At 37.9% G+C, this 24,792-nt stretch overlaps 1 protein-coding gene across 1 annotated transcript in view; it reads left to right on the forward strand.

Moving 5' to 3' along the window:
- Positions 1–1,644: 1,644 nt before the first annotated feature.
- Positions 1,645–24,792, forward strand: part of LOC128737543 (uncharacterized) — a 60,630-nt gene continuing 37,482 nt past the window's right edge. Inside the window, exon 1 of the mRNA XM_053832211.1 lies at positions 1,645–1,834. Coding sequence (XP_053688186.1) covers positions 1,645–1,834 — 190 coding nt within the window. The remainder of the gene's footprint in view (positions 1,835–24,792) is intronic.

The raw sequence follows: 24,792 nt of genomic DNA on the forward strand, positions 1-24,792 counted from the left end.
GTTGAACAGCAAATTCGATGGTCCGTCACCTTGCTTCATACCATCTAACGTCAAACACAAGTCCGATGTCTCACCCGCTATCCTGACGCTTCATTTTAAACCTTCAAGGGTAGCACGTATCAGCCTAATCAGTTCATGCATAATCTGCCACAGCTCATTACGTTTAATTGAATCGTACGCCGCCTTGAAATGTATAAACACATGGTGGGCCTGCAAGTTAAACATTTAGTCCGTCGTGGAGCGTCCCTCTCGAAAACCACACTGTTATTCGCCAACAAAGGTTTCCAGCAACGGCCATAGGCTATGAAACGGGATGCGGGAGAAAATTTAGTATGCAGAATTGAAGAGAGTAATGAGAGTAATTAGTTTACTGCGTTTAATCCACAGTCAACCAGTTCGATGTGATGATCTTATTAAATTATCAATTTTCAATATTTGGTAATTGATATCCTATCTTTTTTCCATGCGAATTGATTCGTAGAGAAATCAACTGACAGGTTGACGCAAAAATCTTGTTGATCATTGAAAGCATTTAATATCGATCAAAGTAAACAAAAGTTTTGCTAACTTGAAAATTAAAAAATACTTGAAACTTGCAGAATTGATGAAAATATGCATGTAGTACCGCGTCGTACATTGAAAAGAAATTAGCCACGTGACAAAAGGATTTTGCTGTACGACAATGGTCGAACACACACTGCTCAGGTTTTAAAAACAACCTGTAAACAATGACTTATGCACCTCCTTTCTGTCAATCATTTTTCTAGACATCACCGAGCTGATTTCTCAACAATGTCTCAAATTTTAAAAAAATATGATGATGTGTTGAGTTGTTATTCATAACGATACTAAGATCTCAACCGCCGCACTCCCCTCCAAAATTGCGAAACCACTTGTTTTAATTACCCTTTCGGCTCGACAGCACGAGAGTTTCCCGTGCGTGCTGTACTACAATTCATCTGTAAGACAGATCGGTAAAATGGGAAATGAAGCGAAAAATATCGAGCCGATTTAAATTTGCCGCGAACCGAGAGCGCAGCGTCGCACTACTGGCACTGCACTTGGTTGCCGTGTCGTGCCGTGTCGTGTCGTGGAATTATTACCGTTATTATTAGTCTCAAAAAGCCACTTTAAAATCACATCAAAGACACTTTCTTCGCGCGCGCACGTGAGAGCCAGCATATTATACTCCCTTGCAAAAATAAACATATGCTCTGCGGCTCTCGTTAGAAATCTCCCATCCCATCAGCATCAGCGGAGTGGACATTCGGTCTACGGCTGAAGTCGATTCCAACGAACTTTTTTCCTGTCTTATTTAACTGCGCGTGGTACTTAGTCTCTTCCGAGCAACGGCTCTAACCGGTCGGTCGCGTATTTAGCCGTGAAACGATTTGCCTCTGCAAATTGTGACTGGCAGGGTTGTCACATAATAATACACTTATAATAATAAATGTTAAGTTACGCGCGACAGTTGATTCTCTGTCCAAATTGAGTGTGAATTTTCAGTGCAGCTTTTGGTTTAATTGAGTGATCATAAAGCCGTGCACTTGAGCAAGTGTATTTGAGCCAAGTGCAAACCTGTGATTCACGGTTTAGGTCGTTGATTCTATCGGAAACCGAAAGTGTGGCTATAAGAGTTCCAAGATGAATTTGATGTTTCGGAAAAACATGCGCGAAGGTGGAGGGCGCACCGGTGGCGGAGGAGCCAAAAGCAAGATGAGCGGCCGTCACCAGCGGAAGGCGCGTGAAAGCATGGGTGGTGCCGGCGCGGACGAGTATCACTTTCGGACGCACATTTTCTTCTCTCCAGCACATCTCAAGATGGACAACGAAGGTTATTTCCACCCTCTTGCTTTGTCCCTTTTCGATCGTTTCCTCTTGTGATCCTTTGCTTTACGAACTTACTGACACCTACAACATGCAATTGGTTCTTCGCGGAGCGTTTTTCCCCCAAATCAACCCTTTCAGTCTAACGTAGTTTGCCCGCGAATGGAAAATTCATCGAATGTATCCACTAATAATTGCGCTGACAACCTTCAATTTGAATATTTTCCGAAATAATTTTCCAATCAACCAATCGGAACAGAAAATATTTGCTCAATGCAAATGTTTGGATGCAAATGTGTCCTTTAAAAATAAGTTTATTCACGTCCCCTAGTGCGCGCACTCTTTCTTTCTCTTTCACATACATTTACACACACTCGAGTTTTCCCATTTTTCCTTCTGGCAGAATGTCAATTTTTCAATACAGCGAAAAATTACTGACACCTTTTTTCGTTCATTTATCGGCTATACCCACAGGGTACGGTATGTCTCCACTGTCAACGCCGAGTTATGTTATTTCCCCGTAGCATTAAGCGCCAAAGGTTTACGTGCCTTTTTAATTGAAGCCGGCTGTTAAGAGCAAGTAAACAACGGATTACAATCAAGAATATTTTTTATGACATTCCTATAATAGCGAACATGGCAGGGCGACGAAATCAAAAAATCATTCAGCACCCATCATCGGGTCTTTCACTTTTTGAGAAGAGAGTGTTCAGAGCAAAGCTTATGAGACGACTCGATTCGATGGTGTTGATGGATCTAAACGAGAATGTTCAATGTTGAAAAAAAGCGTCATCACACCAACTGTGACAATCGAAAATCAACAAACACAAACTGCAATTACCAACCATAGGAGAAAACTCTTGCATTCGATACAAACCATCGCAGAAGAACACGGAAAGTTAAAAATTACGATTGTGCGAAACTTTCGCAACCGCAGGTTTATGAGATAAACTTTTATGAGGAGGACCAACGAGCTAGCGGCCACTGAAATCACTGAAACACTGACCAACGCGGATTTCACTCTAGGGATTGAGTTTGGCGAAATTAGTGGCAACGTTTGAAACTCTGAATCTGAATCATGAACTAAAAATGCAAATCTTCTCTGGGTCATTTTGACGTTTTTTGTCGGTTGATGTCTTCAGAAGCGTCATTTAATGAATATTGCTTCGCGGATTCACACAGTTATTACTGAAACAGTGGTAAACCAAGCGTCTCCATCAATTCTTAAGAAAATGGAAAGGCACGCTTAATTGTAAGCAAATGCTTACCATAGCGGGTAAATATTTTTCTAATTTTCGTCGTCGAGTGTAATCACCCAAAAAACCTAACGGAACTGCTGTAATATATCTTCGAATGAAAGTTAGTAGATAAATCTTTTTTGACTCATACAGAATGACTAGGACTATTCGTTGCTTTCTTACAATAATTAGCAGTCCGTTTAATATTCATCGCAAGCCTTAATAATAGAATCAGTTTCAGAATAAATCATTCTACAGCGGTTTCATCCATTTTTTTCGCACTCACTGCATGTCAACCGGCAAAACAAATGAAGCGCGAAATGTAATGAGCCGGCTAATGCTCGCTTTTGAATACATGAAGCATCGTCAAAAAGTCGTTTGCCCTGAGCCGTCACGCCGGAGGCTGTTTTCTTTGGTGTCACACGATAAGCACTGTAGAAATAATCTGTCCATAAACGGCGTCGACGTTCGGGCAAATGATATCGAGCACAGTTCTTAACTGATAACGAGAATTCCCCCCGTTTTGCACTCCATTAACATGTGTCTAATAGAAATTCTGCTAGCTATTCGTATCGATGAAAGGTTTGTTTTATGATAAACTTTTATCAAAACCACATTAACTTGAAATGAGTTACTTGAAAACACGACTAATAGACGAAATTCTTCGAACATTGTTGTTGACAAAGCACTAAATCTCTTCATTAAGAATTTAGTATTTTGGCCCCATCCGTACTTGTTTGTGAGTGAGGTTACCCAAATATTTATAATTTGCTATTGCGGCACAAAACCATATTCACCGTTTGTTGGGTGCAGCACACCACATTCATTTTGCTCATCTGCGCGGTCTTTTGGGTTTACTATCATGACCGAAATGAGCCATTTTAACCTCCACCAAATAGTCACCACAAAATAGTTTACATTTTCGACTGCAACATAATTTTCGTGTTGACCCCAAAAATTTGGCACTTTGCTTCGCATTGAAATGTTCGTTGTTCTATGGTTTCGATTATTTCGACACATAATTACTGTGATTTAACTCCTTTTATACCAATGCTATTTAACAACAGCTTTCCACCGTTATATCATTACAACGGAGGATTCATAAATATATTTTTTATTTGTTATCAAACACCAAAGGTTTTATTGGCATCGGTATTATATCTAGATGATGGGCTATAAGGTTTGAAGCCAGTTGACGCAACGTTAAAATAATTTTTTATCTTTAAAGGTGTTCAATATTATTTATGTAACAATGGTACGTGCTATGTCTTGTCTGTAAATATTTCTGCTTTCAAGAGCTAGTAAATGACGTTTAACGATCAAAAATATTTTTATGACAGTCCTATAAGAAAGAGTATGGCGGGATGACGAAGTTAGTTTTCAATTAGCACCCTATTTCAGACATTTCACTCATTAGGGAGAATACTTAGAGTAAAGCTCATAACACTGCTCGTTACGACTGTGTTGATGGATACTAATGAGAACGTTAAATGGTAGAAGTACTTGGCAAAAATCAAGGTTCTTCACAATAACTGTGACAATCAAAAATCACCCAGCACAAACTACATACCAACCGTAAAAAACTAAAGTATAACGAGTCTTACTTTCGATACAAACCATTACTCTAGAGCAGTACCGAATAGACTTTTCTTTGAAAAGCACATGAAAAACGACACTAGAAGCAGAAAACGGCGATACTGTGAAACTTCATTTTCATGCCAAATGTCGTTCGTATACACTTGATCGATAAATATATATCCTAGGGTTCTAGGGTTACGAGGTCGATCGACTAATGATTACAATGATAGTTGAGAGAATTTTGATATCTTTAATTTATCGGGCTTTAACTGTTATCGCTCAGAATGTATCCCTTGAAAGCGACCGTCTATCGTCTGTCCGTCAATCCAAGTAGCAATATAAGTTTTATTACATTCCTCTAGTCTCTAGTGGTTTTCATATCCAATTGCATAAAATCGCTAATAAAACTATGAACTCCACTAGAACCTTCTGATGACTGCTATAAAACTGCATACCGACCTCTTCAAAAAGTTTTCATAGCCTCTTTAAGAATCAAGTTATAAGCTCAGATAGTTTTATCACGCTCTGCTGAAAGTAACAATAAAACCGATTTTAATGCAACCATAATAAAATATCTGATAGAATAAATAATAAATTTTCAGCCCTTTCCGTAGTTGTGCAGCACATGCGCTTTAAAGTTAATCGTGCTAATCGGTATGATAGGTGGATAGAATAATGCACCATAGAATGCTTTGGGAACAACACCATAGAATTTTGCAATGTTTGAAAACCAGTTAGGTCATTACAAATATTTTATAAAGTTATTGTCCTTCCAATGTTGGGCCTCTGAAGGGGGGGTAAAAAAACAATGAGATTTTTTCAATCGCGCAAAAAATGAGGTTTTTTATGCATTTTTATTCAAGGGGACATAAACGACCAAAAATTTTGAAAAAATCATTGATTCTACAGTCTTTTCCGCTTATTTTGATACTAAATTTGTAATGATCCGTCCACGGGAAGTGGCCGAAAAACGATCATACACATAAGCATTCCAGTGCGGCGTGGAACAACCTCGGCGGAATAAAACGCCGCTCCTGAAAAACCATGATTTTAAAACTTTATGTACCTTTTTCGCAAAAACTACACAACGTATTGGAACAAACGTTTGTTTGTTTTGTTGGTAGTTTCGTAAACAAAACACAGCTTGAGAAAAATGAAAAAGAAGAAAAATAGATACCTGAAAAAATAAAATTTTGTCTTCTTTTTCTTTTTTCTCTGGCTGTGTTTCGTTTATAAACCTCATTACCTCTGATTTTATTATGGTATTATGCAATACCAAGAGGATACGAGTCAAAACACAATTATAGCTAGCTATAAAACCATAATAGAACTGTTAATGAAGCTATTTTATTATGGTTGCTTACATTACCACGATAAAACGGCTGCACCATGTCTCTTATAACCTTACCTTAAGTGTGGCGTAGCAATACAATAGAGCGCACCAATCAAAATTGATCTTAGTACGGTTGCTTGTCAAACCGCAATAAATCTGTTAACTTTAGCTATTAAAACGGCAACACCCTGACCAATCAGATTCATTTGCTGCTATTCGTTATAACGGAGCCGAAAAAGATTTTAAGGCCTGTTCGCAAGTACATGAAATCCCATGGCGAACTGTAAACGCGTGCGTGAAAACCAAAGCAAAAATATTTTTCTCCCTCTTTTGCTCATACAAAAACCAGAAAAATATCAACAGCTCCGTCATAGACAGTTATGAAGAATATTAGAGCTCAACACCGAAATCATTTTTTAATGCGAGGCCATAGTATTCTATTTTAGCTCGCAAACAAAAATTCTGCTTTATGTTGCATTAATGTTTTTCAGAAAAGTTACTATCAATCAGTTTGTCTGTCACAGGAAGCAACTTAAATGAATTTGCTAGAAATTGAGATTTACTAACTGAATACGTAACTATATTTTTGGCTGTTGGGGCAGAATAAATGCTTAATGCGAAAAATGTAGATTCAGGCAAACTGAAAATTCTTGATATTAGACCAAAAATATAAACTTATCGAAGGTGAGAGATTTTTGGTCTAATATTAAGAATTTTTCCCCAAGAGAAAAGTAAGCGGACTGCTAAACTGTAGATAAAAAAAAGAGAAAGAAATAACTAAATATAGTTATTTTGTTAAAACGACTAGTTTTCGAAATTTGAAACATTTTGATGACGCGTTGATGATCAATATGCGCATATGCTGCAAACCAACCGAGACTGCTAAAATTTATTATCTATTCTATGAGCTATTTTATTATGGTCGCTATAATCGGTCCAAATCGATCTGGATGATCTGACAGTAAAACTTCAGCTCAAATACACTCACGAAGTATTTGTAATAGGGATCAATTTCCCACAGCCATTGCACAAATTTTCCAGTTGATTCTCCAAATTAAAATAGTCCTTCAACCTAAGTAAATGTCCTGAGGCATTCATTCATTAATTCGAAGGTTTACTTTATTTAGATACGCTGAGGAGTCTATGATATTGTTTATAATTGTTGCCACTAGCGTTATCTACTAAACTTTGCGGTGTTGTTCCCAAAGCATAAGCCCAAGACAAGCAAACGATAATGTACTTTACACCGAGGGTAGATTATCCCCATTACGACTGCAAAATCTACTAATTTAGCTTTACCGGTTGTTAGTTTCATTAAATCAGAACAGATTTTATACTTTTTCTGACGTTTCGATTGTATATTTTTAGTCTTTTTCAAGAATTTCTAAAATACATTATGAGTTAGATTAGTTACACTTTTTTTTTGTTATTTTCGGTTATAGTGTATTTGCTCCAACAGTTATGGTAGCAACTAAAGTTGCGCTGATACTCAATACTGTGCAAAAAATATTTAGTTTTAGATGCATGAGATATTTTAGGTAAATTCTATGTTTTCGAGGAGCTGAATCCAAAACTGATTTCCATTTCTCTTCATCACGTACGGATTTTTTGCAAACTATGCTTCTTATATGGAAAAGTCACAAAATCGATGTAAAAATCAAAACCACAGATCCGTAATATAAAACCCAAAAAATCTATTCTTTCTTTGACAGAAAGCCCATAGAAAAACTAAAAAACAGTTTGAGATCATCAGCGTAGATAAGTGATCGTTCAGCTTCGAAAGTAAGACAATCACGTTGTTGAAGAATACGATGAAGAGCAAAGATCCCATATTGCTTCCTTGAGGAATAACGTCAATCTTCCGGAATCAAGCATGCTCGCAAAAGACTCATGAGCTCGTGCATTATGATTCCATGCGCTTTAAATATGTCAGAATAAGTAGAATGCCATCCGAACCAAGAGACTTCATTGATTCAATGACAAGGGTCAAAATGTATCCTATTAAAAAAAATTAGCTTCGATATTAAAAATGGTATGCCTGAGATAAGTTGGAATGATCAGGCACATGCCAGTTTTTAATTTTCGTGGCTATTAATGTACTGGATGATCTGTTGGTCCATTAAATTCGCCATGCTTGTATAGAGCAGCAATCGTTCAGATTTTGGAAGAGATGTGGATTCTCTTACTCGTGTAATTCGCGCTATTCTAGTAAAATAGGCTAGTAAAATGAAGTAACAATATATACAAATTATATTTATTTCGAAAAGCATTCCAGCAACCAACTTTCATAACAAAATATGTGCTTTGTTTCATTTTTGCAAAGTGGTATAGATAGACTACTTTATAGATATTAATTATAACTTTAGATAATCCCGCGGTTTCTGTATTACGGTTTTCAAAATACAGATGGGAGGTATCATCACCATCACCATCATCATTAACCAGGGGGCTGATATGACGTCATATTTTCGTTGCTCACATGAAAAAGGCGGCAAACGATTTCACAAAACGAATTTAACTAACCATTTTCACAATTTCACGTATTTTGCATCAATTGCCTGTCTGGCATTGGCTATGTGATGCTAAAACCTTGACTAAAATCAAACTAAAACTAACAAAATTCAACAATTTACACATCCTACTCAGTTGTCAGCTTGAGCCCATCTATGAAGCGGTCTATGAAGCTTGGGCCCGCTCTATGTTGGTTTTGTTTTTTTTGTACAGGTTGGTATAGGAAGTGTCATTCCTGTGCCTTTACCATATTGTAAAGGCATGCGGAAACGAATGGAGCCGTCAACTGTGTAACACTCTAAAGACCATACTTTTTTAACGCGAACAGAAAATTTATGCAAATCCAACTGTGGGACAGCAACACTACCGGCATTTTTTAAATTCAGCGAACGAAAAAGATAACCATTCGTTTGGCAATGTCTGCTGCAGTGGATGGAATAGTAATCAGCTTACACTATGTCACCACACTGATGACCGATAACAGGTGGAACATGGATCAGCTTATTTTTTTAACAAACTGTGTGACCTATCGTCACCTATCTGCGACATAGTTTATTCTAGAAATCTTGCTTAGAATTATTTATATCGCAGGACTTGATGATGAATTACTACCGATAGGAACAGGAACAGCACCAACAATAGTCGATTTTACTCAGGCCAATAAGTCATAACGATGAAATCAGCATAGCCGTAGTTGTGAATGTTTTACCACTAAAGTTAGTTTTCGAACGATAAGTGGTTGCTTGTTTTGGCATTTGTTTATGCTCATGTCTCACACGAAGATAAATCAACAATTATTTATTGCCGAGCGTGAAATGTAAATATTCTTTTAGGAGTGTGTTGAAAACCTGTTTGGCGGTAACAACAGCAGAGCTGACTGTTTTCTACCGTAATATGAAAACTGTACCGTAGAGGAAGTCAACGTTTAACGTAACGTAATTTGTTTTAAGTCGATGTGATAATAATAGGATCATTCAGAATTACAGCTGTGTTGAAATGAAATGTTAGGAGTTAAGCAACCGATTTTCAGTGCTAGTATAACAAAGAGACTCAGTTGCGATACTTTTTCACGGTTTTAGACATTTATAGAAAACAACCCTAATCAATTCTAAAAATACCTCTATTTTATTAATAGATGGTTCCAATTTACCGGATGACATCAGCGCCTCCTCGCACAACATGTCAGCTGCATCCTTCGGGACGCAAACAGGTGCCATTGAGGGATTCTCTGGACTAACGCTGACTGTTCAATCACGGCCGCCCGCTGCAGGTAGAACAACATTTCATTAAAATTTATTCCGATTCTTGGCCGAAGTTCAACTTATGGAACTGCCTTGAATCGATCGACCCTGAGCTGCACCTGATGCATGTTTGCGCCAGCTGCGAAAAGGAAAGATGATGCCCAGAGACCAATCGCTACTGCCGCATCCATCCAATCACTGACTGCCGAAGTGCCGAACGAAGCGATAATAATAAATATTTCTATGTGCATTTCCGGCCAGTCGATTCCGAGTGTTGGGTTTACTTTGTCGGATCGATAGCTAATAAATTTTTCAGTGACAGGCCGTATTTGTTGTAAAGCGGAGTGGATTAGATGCACAGAAAAATGGAAACTCGCATGTGCCTATCGTTTTCATCGCTCAAACGATGGCACAACTTCATCGGTCGAATTTGAATATGATGTATAACGGATTAACATCGGTTCAGTCAAATATGACTGCATAGCTTGAATTGTTGTTAAAGTTTAATTTATGGCTATCTAATCCCAACCGCCGGCGGTAGTTGCACTGAAGGATAGTAAAAACTTTTGTTGCTTCCCTACTCTACCGACTATCTGAGCAGAGGGGCCACTTCGGTAATAGAACACGGCAAGTTGTTGCACGTCTTGTCGAAGCAGTAAATCAAATGGCGATTGTATTGGCAGTTTGAAGCACAAGTGATTATCGACTTCGATGAGCCAGCATTTTTATGTTAGTTGTTTCTTTTACGTCTGTTTGTTGCACTAGAGAAGTCATTAAAGCATGGTTGGTTGTTTACTGCATCCTATTGCGCTGTTTCGCCTACGAAACGGTTTACTCGTAAAATTCCAACTATTTTTACCTAGGACTTCGGTGGAGGAAAAATATGTGTTAAATGCCACTAACGATGCCGTTGCTGATTACTAGGGTAGTGTGATTTAATATTAAACCGGTTCATGGTATGTTGACATATGGCGATACAGCTAATTGAACTTAATTGCCATGATTAATTTGTTCAAAGCGGCTGCGGAACGTGAAGTAATGTCATTTTAAATATACTGGCATTGGCATGCAGGCTCATAAATCTTGCATGCATCAAAATTCATTGTCGCTAAAAACCTGTCATCGTTCTTAAATTAAGTGACTTTTTACAGCACTCTCGGCAGCGACATCAAAAGTCATAACAATTTAATTCCTCTCAACATAGGTGCCAAATTTTATGGTGAAAGTTTATAATGCATAGTTTTTTTATCTTGCGAGGCTGAATCTATACCACTACAAACAGCTTTTGAAATTTCAATGAACCTTTTCTATTCGGTTAATGAAAATAATAGATTTTCATGGCCGTTGAAACCCTACCGGGATAGGCATTAGACACAAAGATTCGGTTTTTTATTCACTTGAGCTAATTTAGTTATTGAAATTAGAATAATATCTGTTGGTTCGTCAATGGTATTACATTATAAAACTAGAGTTTTACATAAAAACTGACTTTATAGACCGATTAAGTTATATTCTTAAATTTCTTAAACGAATATACGTGTTTAGCTGCTGTTATGAAAAATAGTAAACTTCAACACCGAAAACGTCTTACGGCAGGGTGTCAATTCAAAATTTGGAGTCAAGCCAGCGTCACGAAAGAATGAAAGATTTTGAACGCTAATAGCCCTTCCAATTTAAAACGCATTTTGAACGTTCGCATACCATTCGATATCGATTCATAAAAGATGCAGCAATTGTATAGCTTTCTTGAAAAGATTGTTTTCCAATCGCTAAATAGTGAAAATTAACGAAAACTTTGAAGCTATAATTTTTCCATACATTTTCCGTATAATAGTCTTGCTTCCCAGGCACGGACGGCCATTACACACACCAAGCTTGTGGCTGCTGCTGCTGTTCCAAGACAAAGAAGCAAAATAAACTTGCGGTGGTTGCGTAGTTCCGCCGTCTTGACATGTGAAGACTATTGAAATGACATAAAAAGAAAGCAGAGCCATTATCATCATTCAATTGCTGCTCGACATCCGAGCTGATCATTGCAACTTTTCACTTCAATCTAAACTTAAATATTATCGTTTGGAAATTTGTTGTACAAGCAGCATTTTCGATCGTGTTTTTTGCTTGCTACAAAGCACAGTAAAGCCTAGGTGCTACATTCCGATTTAAATTTTGATCTTCTGTTTTCATACAGAATTTCATTTTCATTTCTGATCTTCTGTTTTCATACGACAGATTTCCCAGCCACCTGCAAAAGTACAGGACAATAGTGGGACAAGTGCTACAAATCGTATTGACTTTTGCAGCCTCTTCCAGTCGAGATTCGAACATGCGACGTCTAGCTTATTAGACCAGTACCGTACCTCGAGACCAACTGAGAGGTTCAGACTTTTTGCTTTTCTTACGCTGCAAATATTATTATTAAATCATGCGTCAATAGCTGGACGCGTGAGGGAGATTTCGATACTGAAATACGATACGATTTTGGCACTGGTAAAAATATTCGTTTTTGATATCACAACCATAGCTTACCTACCATAAATACTATACAGTTTATTAAGCAAGATAGTATTATTATTATGCTATTTGTTTTTTCTCACATTACACTATTTTTCGCTATACATATATCAACATGGTGTAAAAAGCATTCTTTAATATTCAAGGTTTCTTCGCGAAAACCAGTCTAACGTAGTTCTAGTCTGAAACACAACTTTTCTGATTTGTTTATACGAGGCCATATTGCCAAATTCTAATATTTTTTAAACCCGCAAACACAAATTCATCAAAACAAAGTGTGAATTGCAGAAAGAAAATTATTATCAATTGGTTTTCAAGTCACAGGAAGTATGAATGATTTTGTTAGAAACTGAAATTGACTAACTGAATATATTTGTTTTGTTAAAATAACACGATAAAATTTAATGCGCATATGCTGCACAACTACGGAAGCTGCTGAAAATTTATTATTTATTCCATCAGATATTCTATTATGGGCGCTGTAAGACAAATCCAACAAAATGATTTGACAGTAAAACTTCAACTTTTCTGGTCAACGATATATATTTTCATGTCAATAAAACTAGCTAACTGATTTAGCTTTTTACCAGAGCAAGCCATATGCTTTATAGAACAAAGTGAAAAGCTTCATCACGTTATGGCGGTGGTTGTCAGCAAAAAGCACAATCGTGATAAAACTACTTGAGCTTATAACCTGATTCTTAAAGAGATGAAAACATTCTGGAGAGTGGGCCTCTTGGTCGAAAAACAGTTTTATAGCGGTCATCAGAAGATGCTAGTGGAGCTCATAGTTTTATTAGCCAACCACTACACTATGGGCCAGAAATTAAAATTTCGGGACAAATATATTTGCGGTTAAACGGCGTGTCTCAGGTGAATGTAGTCTTCGGCAACTTTTTGAATGAAAAAATGATGCATCTTTTGAAAGGGTCGTCCAATATTTACGTGTTACTTTAACAATAATTTAAGTAATAACTTTTCGAGTAAATTTTTTTCCACCTTTTTGGTTTCAAAATATTAAATATAAACCAATTTCAAGTATTTTTTCTGAAGATATCAAACTTCTACCTTTTACCCATTTTCAGCAATAGACCTTTGTTTATAAACGACCCCTCAAATCACATTTCTTCTTGTAACATGTTTATTTCAACAGACAGCTCAATGTGATGTTCTAGACAACATTCTGCACAAAAAAGAGGAATATTTTTGCTGAAGACTGTTTTGATTTTTCTGTATTAATTAATAAGATATAACTGTTTTAGGGTAAAACCCATTTGATGAAAAATGTGTATTTTTTCAAGGGTGGTTACTTCGGAGAAGTAAAATAATAAAATATAGCGCATCTTCCTGCACTATTAGGGTGACCATGAATTCACCTATTAGGGTGATACAAACTTTTGTTTTCTTAAAAAAAATTTAAAACAAGTTTTTTTCTCCAAAAGTTGCAAAAAATACTAAAATAAGCAACTTTGTTGAATAAAGTAACTATCTATCTCTTACCGGTTACGAAATATAATGATGTGTTAAAAAAGAGCACTTAAAAATCAATTACACTCAATAACTTTGCACACGATTATTTTATTGCTTTCAAATGCTCTACAAAGTTATTTAGTATGTTGAAATACATATCTTCTGTGAAGACTGTTTGACGCTAGGACACATATTTATTAAATTATAAAATATATGAAAAAAAATCCGCACTATTCCCAGGTATTCCCAGCCATGGTATTCCCAGGTATTCTCTGAAATACACATTTGGGCAGATAGCCTTAATAATTTCCTACAAATTGGTATGCAAACTAATTGCAGATACTTGCAGATGGCTAAGATATTCGGATTTTTCATCAGACGGTTTTTAACCTAAAATCAATTATATCTTATTAATTAATGCATATAAAGCAAAACAGTCTTCAGCAAAAATATTCCTCTTTTATGTGAACAACATTTTCTAGAACATCACATTGAGCTGTCTGTTGAAATAAATATGTTACAAGAAGAAATGTGATTTGAGGGCTCGTTTATAAACAAAGGTCTATTGCTGAAAATGGGTAAAAGGTAGAAGTTTCATATCTTCACAAAAATTACTTGAAATTGGTTTATCTTTAATATTTTGAAACCAAAAAGATGAAAAAAAGTTTACTCAAAAAGTTATTCCTTAAATTGTTGTTTAAGTAACGCTTAAATATTGGACGACCCCTTCAATATATGCATCAATTTTTTATTCAAAAAGTTGCCGAAGACCACGTTGAGCTGAGACATGCTGTTTAACCGCAAATATTTTTGTCCCGAAATTTTAATTTCTGGCCCATAGTGCACTAGAGGAACGTAATGAAATTTATACCGTTTTTGTTTTTGTTGAGGTCCATTCTAGGTTCGCTCTGGTTCCAATCGAACGGCTATCAAAGCGTTTGTTTTTTCACTCCGGCTGAACTTACCGGCTGAACGTTTGTTTATTCCCCCGAAAATGTTTGTTTATTCAGTGGTCGGGTTGGAACTAACCTAGGTTAGAAAACAAAATCGCTATTAAATTGCTACTCCGGTAGATTTACGTTTACTGTTATACTTTGAATAAGAACACTATTCCACGACTTTGACTTAAGTACAACCAATGTAGCGTAAAAAGAAAAAAAAAACAAATCGTAAATGACTTCAATGGTTTCAACTAAATTTTCAAATGCGAGAAAAAACTATTCATTTTTGTAAAGTGAAGGTGTTACTGGTGCGAAGAATGATAAACTAGATGAAACGGGCAATTTCCGATATGAAAGTCAAAAATATATTGGGAGGTTCAATGGCAGGTGAGACTCCAACCCACACTCTCTCGGTTTGTACCCAAGTGTTTTTGCAATTAAACTACCGCCGAACCCTTACATTAGATAGTCTCCTATCCTACCAGTTCAACCATTCCATACACGCACACATTCAAAAACAAAACCGAAACCTTCTGTTCTTATACGACAGACTTCGCAGCCAGCTGTTAGAATACAGGACAATGGCGGGGCCAGTGCAACGATCCTATTGACTCGAACAGCCTCTCCCAGCCGAGATTCGAACATACGACGACTGGCTTACTAGACCAGAATCGTACCTCGAGGCCAACTGGGAGCACACATTCACACGCACACATTAACTCCGTTTATATTCTCAGATTTTTTAAAAAGACATCCTGCCTTCCCATTAAGACGTACTCCTACGCAGTGCTGCAATTTTTCGACTGAAAATTCAATTGCCGAATTGTTTTTAATCTCAATGTAAAGGATTACGTTTGATAGAAAGCTTTTTCGCACTCATTTATATTTTTTACCTCTCGACTGCTTGCATCTGTTTCACTTACACACAAAGCCGTATGAGCATAGCTGTCAATGCCTGTCATTCCTGTATATTGAGCAGTGATTGACATACAATATCAATATCATTAAGATCCTGTTGATATTGAAATAGCAATATCATTGAGATGCTGTCAATATCATGAATGTTTAATATTAAATGCTGAAAAAGTATTGTATGATTCAAGAATTGAGTTAGATAATATCAATGAAAATGATAATATTTGACTTTTTAATTTCAGGCATTCGATATCATCAGCGTCTTAGTGATATTGATATTGACAGCACCATTCAATACGTGATAGAACCTAGTGAAGGAACTCGTCACTACCAAAATAATTTTGACGGATTGCACTGAAATAAACCTTCACTCGGGTTCAGCGCGTTGTTTTCTTTTTCGATTAGTGTGCTATGATGCCGATTTTGACTAATTGTTGCATTCATTTTCATGGGAATTTCCCTCCTACGCCAAAATATCGACCAGTCGAGAGAGAAACGCCTCAGCTGAGGTTTCACCTGCTATTTTTATCCACTTTTTTCGGCCAAAAAAACCCATGTCCTAGCATTATCTTTCACAGTTTATTTCATTTGACTGAATCAAACGCCGCCTTAAAATCCACTCCAAATCCATGAGTCCGGAAATTGTACTCCCAGAAATTGTCTAGTAACTGATGTAGGGCAAACTTTTGATCCGCCGTAGAGACACTGTCACAAAATCCAGTTCGGTACTTAAATAATGTTACACATCGATAGTTTTTACGCGTGAGCCAATGTCCTTGTTTAAAAATAGGATTGCTTTGTATCCGTGCTATCAGCACGGATACCATCCTTCCCAGCAGCCAATCCCTGTACTCATGTGTTGGGTGTTGCCCGTGCGTCGAATTTAAAAAATTACGAAGCGAAGAACTCCAAAGAAAACCATATGAAAACACTTTCACTATAAATTTTATTCGCGACAGATACGTACAGATACGTAACCGCTTAGTTGGTTTCGAGGTACGATGCTGGTCTAACAAGCCAATCGTCGTAGGTTCGAACCGCGGCTAGACGGTGCTGCTAGATAGAGTCAGTAGGATTATTGCACTGGCACCGTACCTGTCCTCTACTCTAATAGCCGGCTGCGAAGTCTGTCGGTAAAAAATGTTCAAGTCTTAGAAAAGACGTTTAAACCCAAGGCTTTGCTTTTTACGTATTTCGCCAATGACTTGGCAGACTTCATCACTGTCTGTTTTTGAACTTTCGTTAATTCAATCAAGTTATAACAAAACAGTTCAAAACCTGATTTCCACTTTTAGATATTGATTTTATCCCTACCTTCCTGTAACACGAAACCTTACATACGTCAGAAATACATTCCATCCGTTAGCTGAATTATGTTTTATTTTTCCTATCTTTATAACCAAAAATTCGAATTTAGAACCGTAAATTATGAAAACGAAGGATAGAATTGAAAGCATTCTTCAAAAGTTATTATGTAAAACATAGAATTAAGAATTTAAACATTTCAGAATCAATTCAGAAGCTTCTATCCGTATTTCCGTGAGACTCATCTCACTGTACTATGGTGGCGGTTCACGATAGAAGTGAACATTGATTAAACTGTGAGGCTAATTTATTGTACTCTAAGCTAAGAGCCGTCGTTATTCTTCCAATAGAAAAATGGGAAACACGATTTCCATTGAACTTCCAGCAAGCTCTGACAGGAAAATAGGAAAAATGATTTACGATAAGCAATGATGAAGAAAATTGAATATAGACTGCACGATGGATGGTACAGTGTTTTGTTTTTTATTTATTGTTTCCAAGGAGTCACTATTGCACAGTGCACTGTTTGTCAATACCAATGAAAGTTATCTAGCGGATTATTTTTCTCAAAATTCAACGCAGTATTGCTAATGAAATAAAACTTGCTTCATTTAGAATTGGAACAAACTTTTGCTCATATTGTGCCGCTCTGGGTGGACGGATTCGGAAGTTCTGGCGCCCACGTGTCGGAAATTTTGTTAGCTTCACCTATGTATTTTTGACATTCCGCAAAACGACTGTATTTTGTATACAAACAACATGGAAGCCGAAAGAAGGGAAACAATTGTGCACAGTTTTTTTTGGAAAATCCATTGTCGTCTGCATCTAGGCTAGCTAAACAGCTGAAATTATCCAGAAATACCGTATGACGCGTTATCATACGGTATAAGGAAACATTGACGACAATTTGGAAGCCTCAAGCTAATCATCGGAGTGGAACTGTCAACCGGAAACTGGGTGGTAAGATTTTGAAGACCATCAAGAGGAATTCCAATCTGTCGGGCCGTGATTTGGCCAGAAAATTCGGTGCTGCCCATAGTACCGTGAGGAGAATTCGACTCAGGGAAGGAATCAAGTTGTATCCAGCTAGCAAACAGCCAAACCGAACCATCAAACAGAATAGTGTGGCCAAAATCCGTGCTCGAAAGCTATACGACCGGGTGCTAACCAAGTTCGATGGGTGTCTTTTGATGAACGATAAAACCTATGTCAAAGCTGACTTCGGCAAATGCCAGGTTAAAAATTTTACTTGGCAACGGCTCGGGGGGATGTTCCAAACAAATTTAAATTTGTTTTTGCCGACAAATTTGCACGAATATTTATGATTTGGCAGGGCCCTTGCAGCTGTGGCAGAAAAACGAATTTTTTCGTTATAAATAAGACAATGACGTCGGAACTGTACCAAAAGGAATGTCTCCAAAAACGAATTTTGCCGTTCATTCGATCCCACCACCATCCCGTGATGTTTTGGTCAGAACTGGCAAGCTGTCATTACAGCAAAGTCGTTCAAGAATGGTATGCAGAGAAAGGGGTCCAGTTTGTTCCGAAAGACCTTAACCCACCCAATTGCCCCCAGTTCCGCCCGAATGAGAAATACTGGGCAATCATGAAGAGGAGACTCAAGGGAAAAGTTGTCAAAGACATCAATCAGATGAAGACCTGGAGGAATAAGATAGCCAAAACGATGGACGAAGAAAGTATGCGCCGCTTAATGAGCCAAATTACAGGAAAAGTTTGAGAATTCATTCGAAACCGTGACGAATAATTTTATCCGTATGTTTTCTAGTATGAAGAAAATGCTACATTTGCGTAAGAAGAGATCCCGAATTCAATAATAAATAACAAAAATATGTATACGCAATAGTTTTTGTTTCAATACTTTCTGAAGCACGCTTTATAAAAAAACAGATATAAAATCATAGCAACTATCAACAAGAAAATGAAATTAATGAAAAGCTTTGATAATCCAAATTTTGTTCATTCAGTAAAAGACCTGTTATGTATATGTTTACAAATAAGTACATTTTCGTTCTAACGAAAATTCAAACAGCGTCGACGAATTAGTAAGTAAGTTGAATGATCTCTAACCTTCCTCTTTCACAGTTGAGAATTATTTTTTCTCCAACAATTAGTTTTTTTTCACTTTCTAGTGATGAGCAAATAGTTGCTAATGAAGCGCGATTAAACAATATGATTTACAGGATAACTGTCCGGCACAATCTGTAGCTCCGTGCCAAAATCCATTTGTTACAACTCATCACAAGTTTGACTTATTGCCAAGCCCCTATCTGTACCGTCTCGGTTTCAATTATACTAGCCAGTTTATTCTATCTGAAAATGGTTGCCGTTTTATTATGACATTATCTGACAAATCCGTATGAAAAGTGTGCTGTTTAAAAATTTGTTGACATAATTTATCGCAGATAAATTTATCCTGAAGGTAAAAAAAAACTAGCAATTCACTGAAAGGTGGCACCATTTATTTCTATTTTTTGGTTCATGTATCATGGATCGATACGTGATATGCAATGTCAAGTGGTTTGTAAACTTGTAAACTTTCTCAACTGCCGTCCATTCTTCAAGTTGACACCATCTGACAGTGCGATATTTCGCTGACGGTGACACGCATTTTAAATTGGCTGCTGAAAAACAGTCGCTACATGTTTACAGGTAATGTAAGCACCATGCAGTGACACGGTTCGCCGTGGCAGAAACGGTTTCGCGGTTTACGTCAGAGACCACACTCTGTGCATCCTCCCACTTCGAGGTGCAGCCGCGTGGGCGGGTGTCGAGAAGGTAATCAAACAGAAAAATTGCCAACATGGACCTAAATTCCGCTGCAACCAGTTCCACATAGGCATGAATGAGTCTATTAATAGGTGTGACTTTGGCCAACATGTCCGAACATCAGACTGGTTGAACCGAATTATGAGTTTGGATGTGGAGCAAATTGCACTATTTGCCAATCGCACGACACCACCACTCCCTTCCTAGGCTAAATTACAGAACTTTTTACCTTTCGCTTTCATTTTCCTGAGGTGTTGCGATCGACCAACTGTGAAGCCAAATCCGGTGTGATTCACCAATATTAGTTTTTTTAATACCGAAACAAGAGAAAAATACTAAAACCAAAATGAAGGAAATGAACTAACTTCACTCTAAAGTACCATTAAACACCCGTTATTTTCAAAAACTCAAAAAAAAGTTTTAAAATTCCCTTAACTCTGGATGAATCAAATTATTTTGCTGCTATTTCAGATTTCCTAGTGTTCTCTTGATGGTAGTAAAACCAGCAGTTTTATTTCTTTCCACCCTTATTACTGCCAGACAACCACGAAAATACTTTATGCTAAACATATAGATGGCTGTAAAAGGATCGTTCTCGCCATTCTGAGCAATCGTAAATCTATCAAGTCCTAGTTGAAGATGGTGCAGTTTTTTGGCTGACAGTAAAATGGTAAAATTTAAAACAACATTCATGGTTCCTCTCTCGTATTCTACAGGAATGATCACGTGAAGTGGTGTTCAATTTCGCAAAATAAACAAATCAGAAAGCATATTTAAAGCATTGTGGCATTGTGTTGACATAACCAAACAAACAGACGTGATCAGAATGTGGCAGCTGTAAGCTTGCATTACGAAACAGCGGTAATAAATAAAGGGAAGCCACAGGACGGTAGTATATAAAACTATGTCCGTCTAGTAAATGGTATATTATACTACCAATACTTTTCCACTTTGCCCATTATAATCAACTAAAATTATATCTTCGGCTATCATTCTTCAGGTTCAGCTCAAAAGGCGGCTGCACAGTAGCACAATCACCTTGTTGTTAATCAAGCGTAGTTAATGTCACGCTTTATTTTGGGTTGATATTGCGAAAATATCACGCTAAAAATAGCGTATAAGTTCTAAAATTAAACCATCTAATGTCAGACGAAGTTTTGAGCATAGCTAATAAAAGCATTTTATCCATTAAAACCATCACATATTCTCAGTTCATTCAACGATGCAAATGCCGTACCGCAAAACTGCAGAACCGTTCAGCGGCACATAACAACCGTCAGCAAAGAATCATTTTCCCATTCCATTTCCAATTGAATTTCTCGTGATCGTAAAATTACACCAACGCAAGGCAAAACGAATGACACTCGCAAAAAATATATAATTTAGTTTTTAGTTTCGCCTACGACTGACTGACTGTAAACCTAACGCGCGCGCAGTTCGATGACAATAAAACCAGAGAAAACCGGAAATCCGAGCAGTAAAAGTAGAAAACCAGACTCACAAAACGAAGCCAGCAGCGAAAATATTATTACTATTATTATTATACGTATAAGTTTAGCATACAATCGCTTTAACCAGTTCTGGCTGCTGACCGCATCCGGGTAATTGGAAAAGAAACAACACTTCCTCACGGCAGTTCAGTCGCTCTAAGGGTTGTTGTGATTTTATTTCGCTGATTGGTACCGCCTTACTTCACAAACGAAAGCTACAATTGCACTTTTGTTGTTCTAAATAACATTGTACTTTAACCACTTCTGAGCACTACCACGGCTGCCACCGCACCGGTGTGGAATAGCTTTCAATTATCCGCCAATTAGGAGGCGTGCTTAACAGTGAGTGAGTGAGTGAGCGGACACAGAAACGAAACTGCAGCAACTGAGTAATGAATATACCTGAACACTGGTCGACGGGATTGTAACATTTTATAAAAATTGTGAAAAAACAATGGAAATTTTTTTACTGGAACATTCTATGAATGAGATTCGAATGCAACCAGAAAAAATCAAAGTACAATGCGCTAGCATCACTGTTGCAATCATGGAGACGCGTGGTTATTAGTTTCTATTTGTAAGGTTAATCATGGCCCAAATAGAATTTCTTCGATTCAGATAAAAATTTACGATTGTCTGTAACGTAATACCTTGTTTAATCCAAAGAAGAACTTCGAGAATTTGTTTCTCGGAAGCGTCTGTATTTAAAGTCTTTAGGATATTTTCAAGAGGCTGGTGTCGAATGGCCGAAACACAAACGGCTGAATCACGAATGACCGAATTTCAACAACAGTTACAGAAGGCCGAATCGCGAAAGACCGAATCACGAAAAGCCGAATCACGCCTGGGTGGGTGTGCGCCTTTGACCCACCGTCGGAAGTGCCGGCCACTGCGAGGGGCAGCCCCCTGCAGAAACCACTTCTATTTAGGTGCATACATTTTCCTAGGTTTACTTACTAGTAGGGATTATCCCTTAGTTAAGTCCGAACGAGCGGTAGCGAGTAAGGACAGCATGCACAACGTTTGTGCAGGATGAAGGCCATTAATATTTTCGGCCAAATATGACATTCGGCCATTCGTGTTTCGGCCTTTTGTGATTCGGCCATTCGTGATTCTGACATTAGATATATTATGCCATTTGTTATTACGGCTATTTGTAGGTTTCGGCCATTTGCAGGTAATCCGTTTTCACGATACGAATGCTTATACCTAATTCCGATTTTTTTCCGATTCCGATCATGCATGACTAATTTGGTCACAAATTAACTTTCAACTAATCCGAAAATTTAGCTTCTTAAGTCATTGAGGTTAGAATGATAAATGATTTTTGTGCGTTGTTGAACGACGATGAGTCGTTGTCGACCGTTGGCTATCTTCGATTGATACGTAGCGATTTCCCTTAACAGTCGAGGGTAATAATAGTAGGGAACCAGATAAAATTTAATATTGATTCTATGCTCATCAGGCATTACACGCAAAGCCTGGGTGCTAATTCCGTTATCGAAATTTGACCTTCTGTTTGTATACGCCAGACTTCGCAACCAGCTGTTAGAATACAGGACAGTGCGGGGTCAGTGCTACGATCCTATTGACTCTAACACCCTCTCCCAGCCGAGATTCGAACATACGACGACTGGCTTATTAGACCAGCGTCTTACCTCGAGGCCAACCGGAAGGTTTACACGGCCTTACATTACACAGGCATTACACGGTAATTCACGGTAAAAGTGATTCCAGTATATTCTGCTCTGCGTTCAATTAACTTGCATATTTGTTCGTTGACATAAAGGAATCATCGAAGAATCAAAGGGAGTTGATGAAGCCTGGCGACGAGGGGAGAGAGAGAGTAACAGCGACAGCGAGAACAACATCGAAAGTGACAGCAACAATGAAGCAAGCATTATGTAGTTATTCCCAGGAACGGTCCGATCACTTTGACTCAATTTTGATTCATTTGACAGTATCGTCTCAGTCGAGCAAAATTTGACAAAGTTATATATGGGACATTTGAAGAGCTAGTTAAAGCAAAGCCAAAGCCTAGGTGCTACATTCCGTTATCGAAACTTGCCCTTCTGTTTTTATACGACAGACTTCGCAGCCAGCTGTTAGAGTGCAGGACGATTGCAGGGCCAGTTGCTACGATCCTATTGACTCTAACAGCCTCTCCCAGTCGAGATTCGAACATACGACGACCTGGTTATTATCTACTATTTTGCTGAACAAAGTTTTGCTGTATCTTTTGTAGTTACGATGCTACAATGCTAATACTTCATTAGTAACTAAGCGAATGTTCATTTAAAATTGAGTCAAAGTGATCGGACCATTCCTAGGAATAATCGTCCGATCAACTCCCTTTGATTCATCGATGATTCCTTTTCCCTGGTTATTCCTCTATTCTCGAATTTGAAAGCAAAGTTTGTTTTAGCTTTCAGGTCGAATGGTGCCATTGCCTCTCGATTAATGGAAGCACTTCCATTTGTAAAAAAAAACTTGTTTTTATCAAATCGTCGTCATTCTCTTTTGCTTATATCTTCCGAAATATTATATTTAGAATGAGACTATTTTGACGCTTTTAGGAAACGACCCAAGGAATTCAAAAAAAAAAAATATTTTAAAGTGACAATGCTGCTAAATATTTTTTAATCCGATTTGAAAACTTTTTTCTCTCAATCAGTACAATTTGATCTCAACAATTCTGACCCCATCATGGCCATAGATCAAATGCACATTGTGAGATACTTCTCGGTGAAACAGGCATATCTAGCTGGCACTTCATACTGCATATCTATCCGTTCACCACAAGGCCCGAAGGAAGGAACAGTCGCAGCGGTTTGGATCAGCAGAGGCTGATCACCAATCGTTGTCGTCAGTACTAGACCGTCAAACAGGTCTCGTCATCGATAATGGCTACGAAGTCGCCCTTCGCCGGAAAGATATTTTCATCAGCACCTTCAGCCACTTCTTCCGGGTGATTGCCTGCTACCCAAACAGAGCCAGCCTCTGATGACGTTTCCACTTAAAAATATCCACTTTGGTCAGGTACTTTTTTTATCGTATGGCCGATTGCTCCGACCTGCCCGACAAAGGCGCGGAACGATGAGGTCACCTTACTCTCGGTCTTCATCTTCAGTTTCTGCGGCCACTTTACAGTCACGCAGCGCCGTTGGACGACCATGACCTGGTATCTGTTCAACGGTCTCGCCTTTTCCAAAAAGCAGAGGATGTTGTAAATGAAGGATCGAATATCGGGCGAACACGAAGTGCCACACGCTCGTTGTTCAAATTCTCCGCTCCGCGGTGGAACTAACAGTAAGACCAACGAGCGTATGGTTGCTAGACTGTTTTCACAATGGCTGCTGTCACGACTAAAATACACTAAAATATTTAAGTCGTGGGCTGCTGTAAACCAACTAATAACGCTGTCCTTTTTTCTGTAGACAACAGAGTTGCTACGATTGACGGTGCATGGTTCCAATTACTAAAACCATTTTTTAATACATGCGTTAGCTTGGTGTGGTCAATTATTCAGTTGCTATACTACACTGAGAAAACTTTTCGTATAGTTTCTATATGTCCCACATATAGATTTTTGCAATGTGCCCAGTAAATGATCTTTATGTGCCAAACAGTTATCATTTACGTGCA

The sequence above is a fragment of the Sabethes cyaneus genome, chromosome 2 (genome assembly GCF_943734655.1).
Source record: "Sabethes cyaneus chromosome 2, idSabCyanKW18_F2, whole genome shotgun sequence".
Taxonomy (NCBI): Eukaryota; Metazoa; Arthropoda; class Insecta; order Diptera; family Culicidae; genus Sabethes; species Sabethes cyaneus.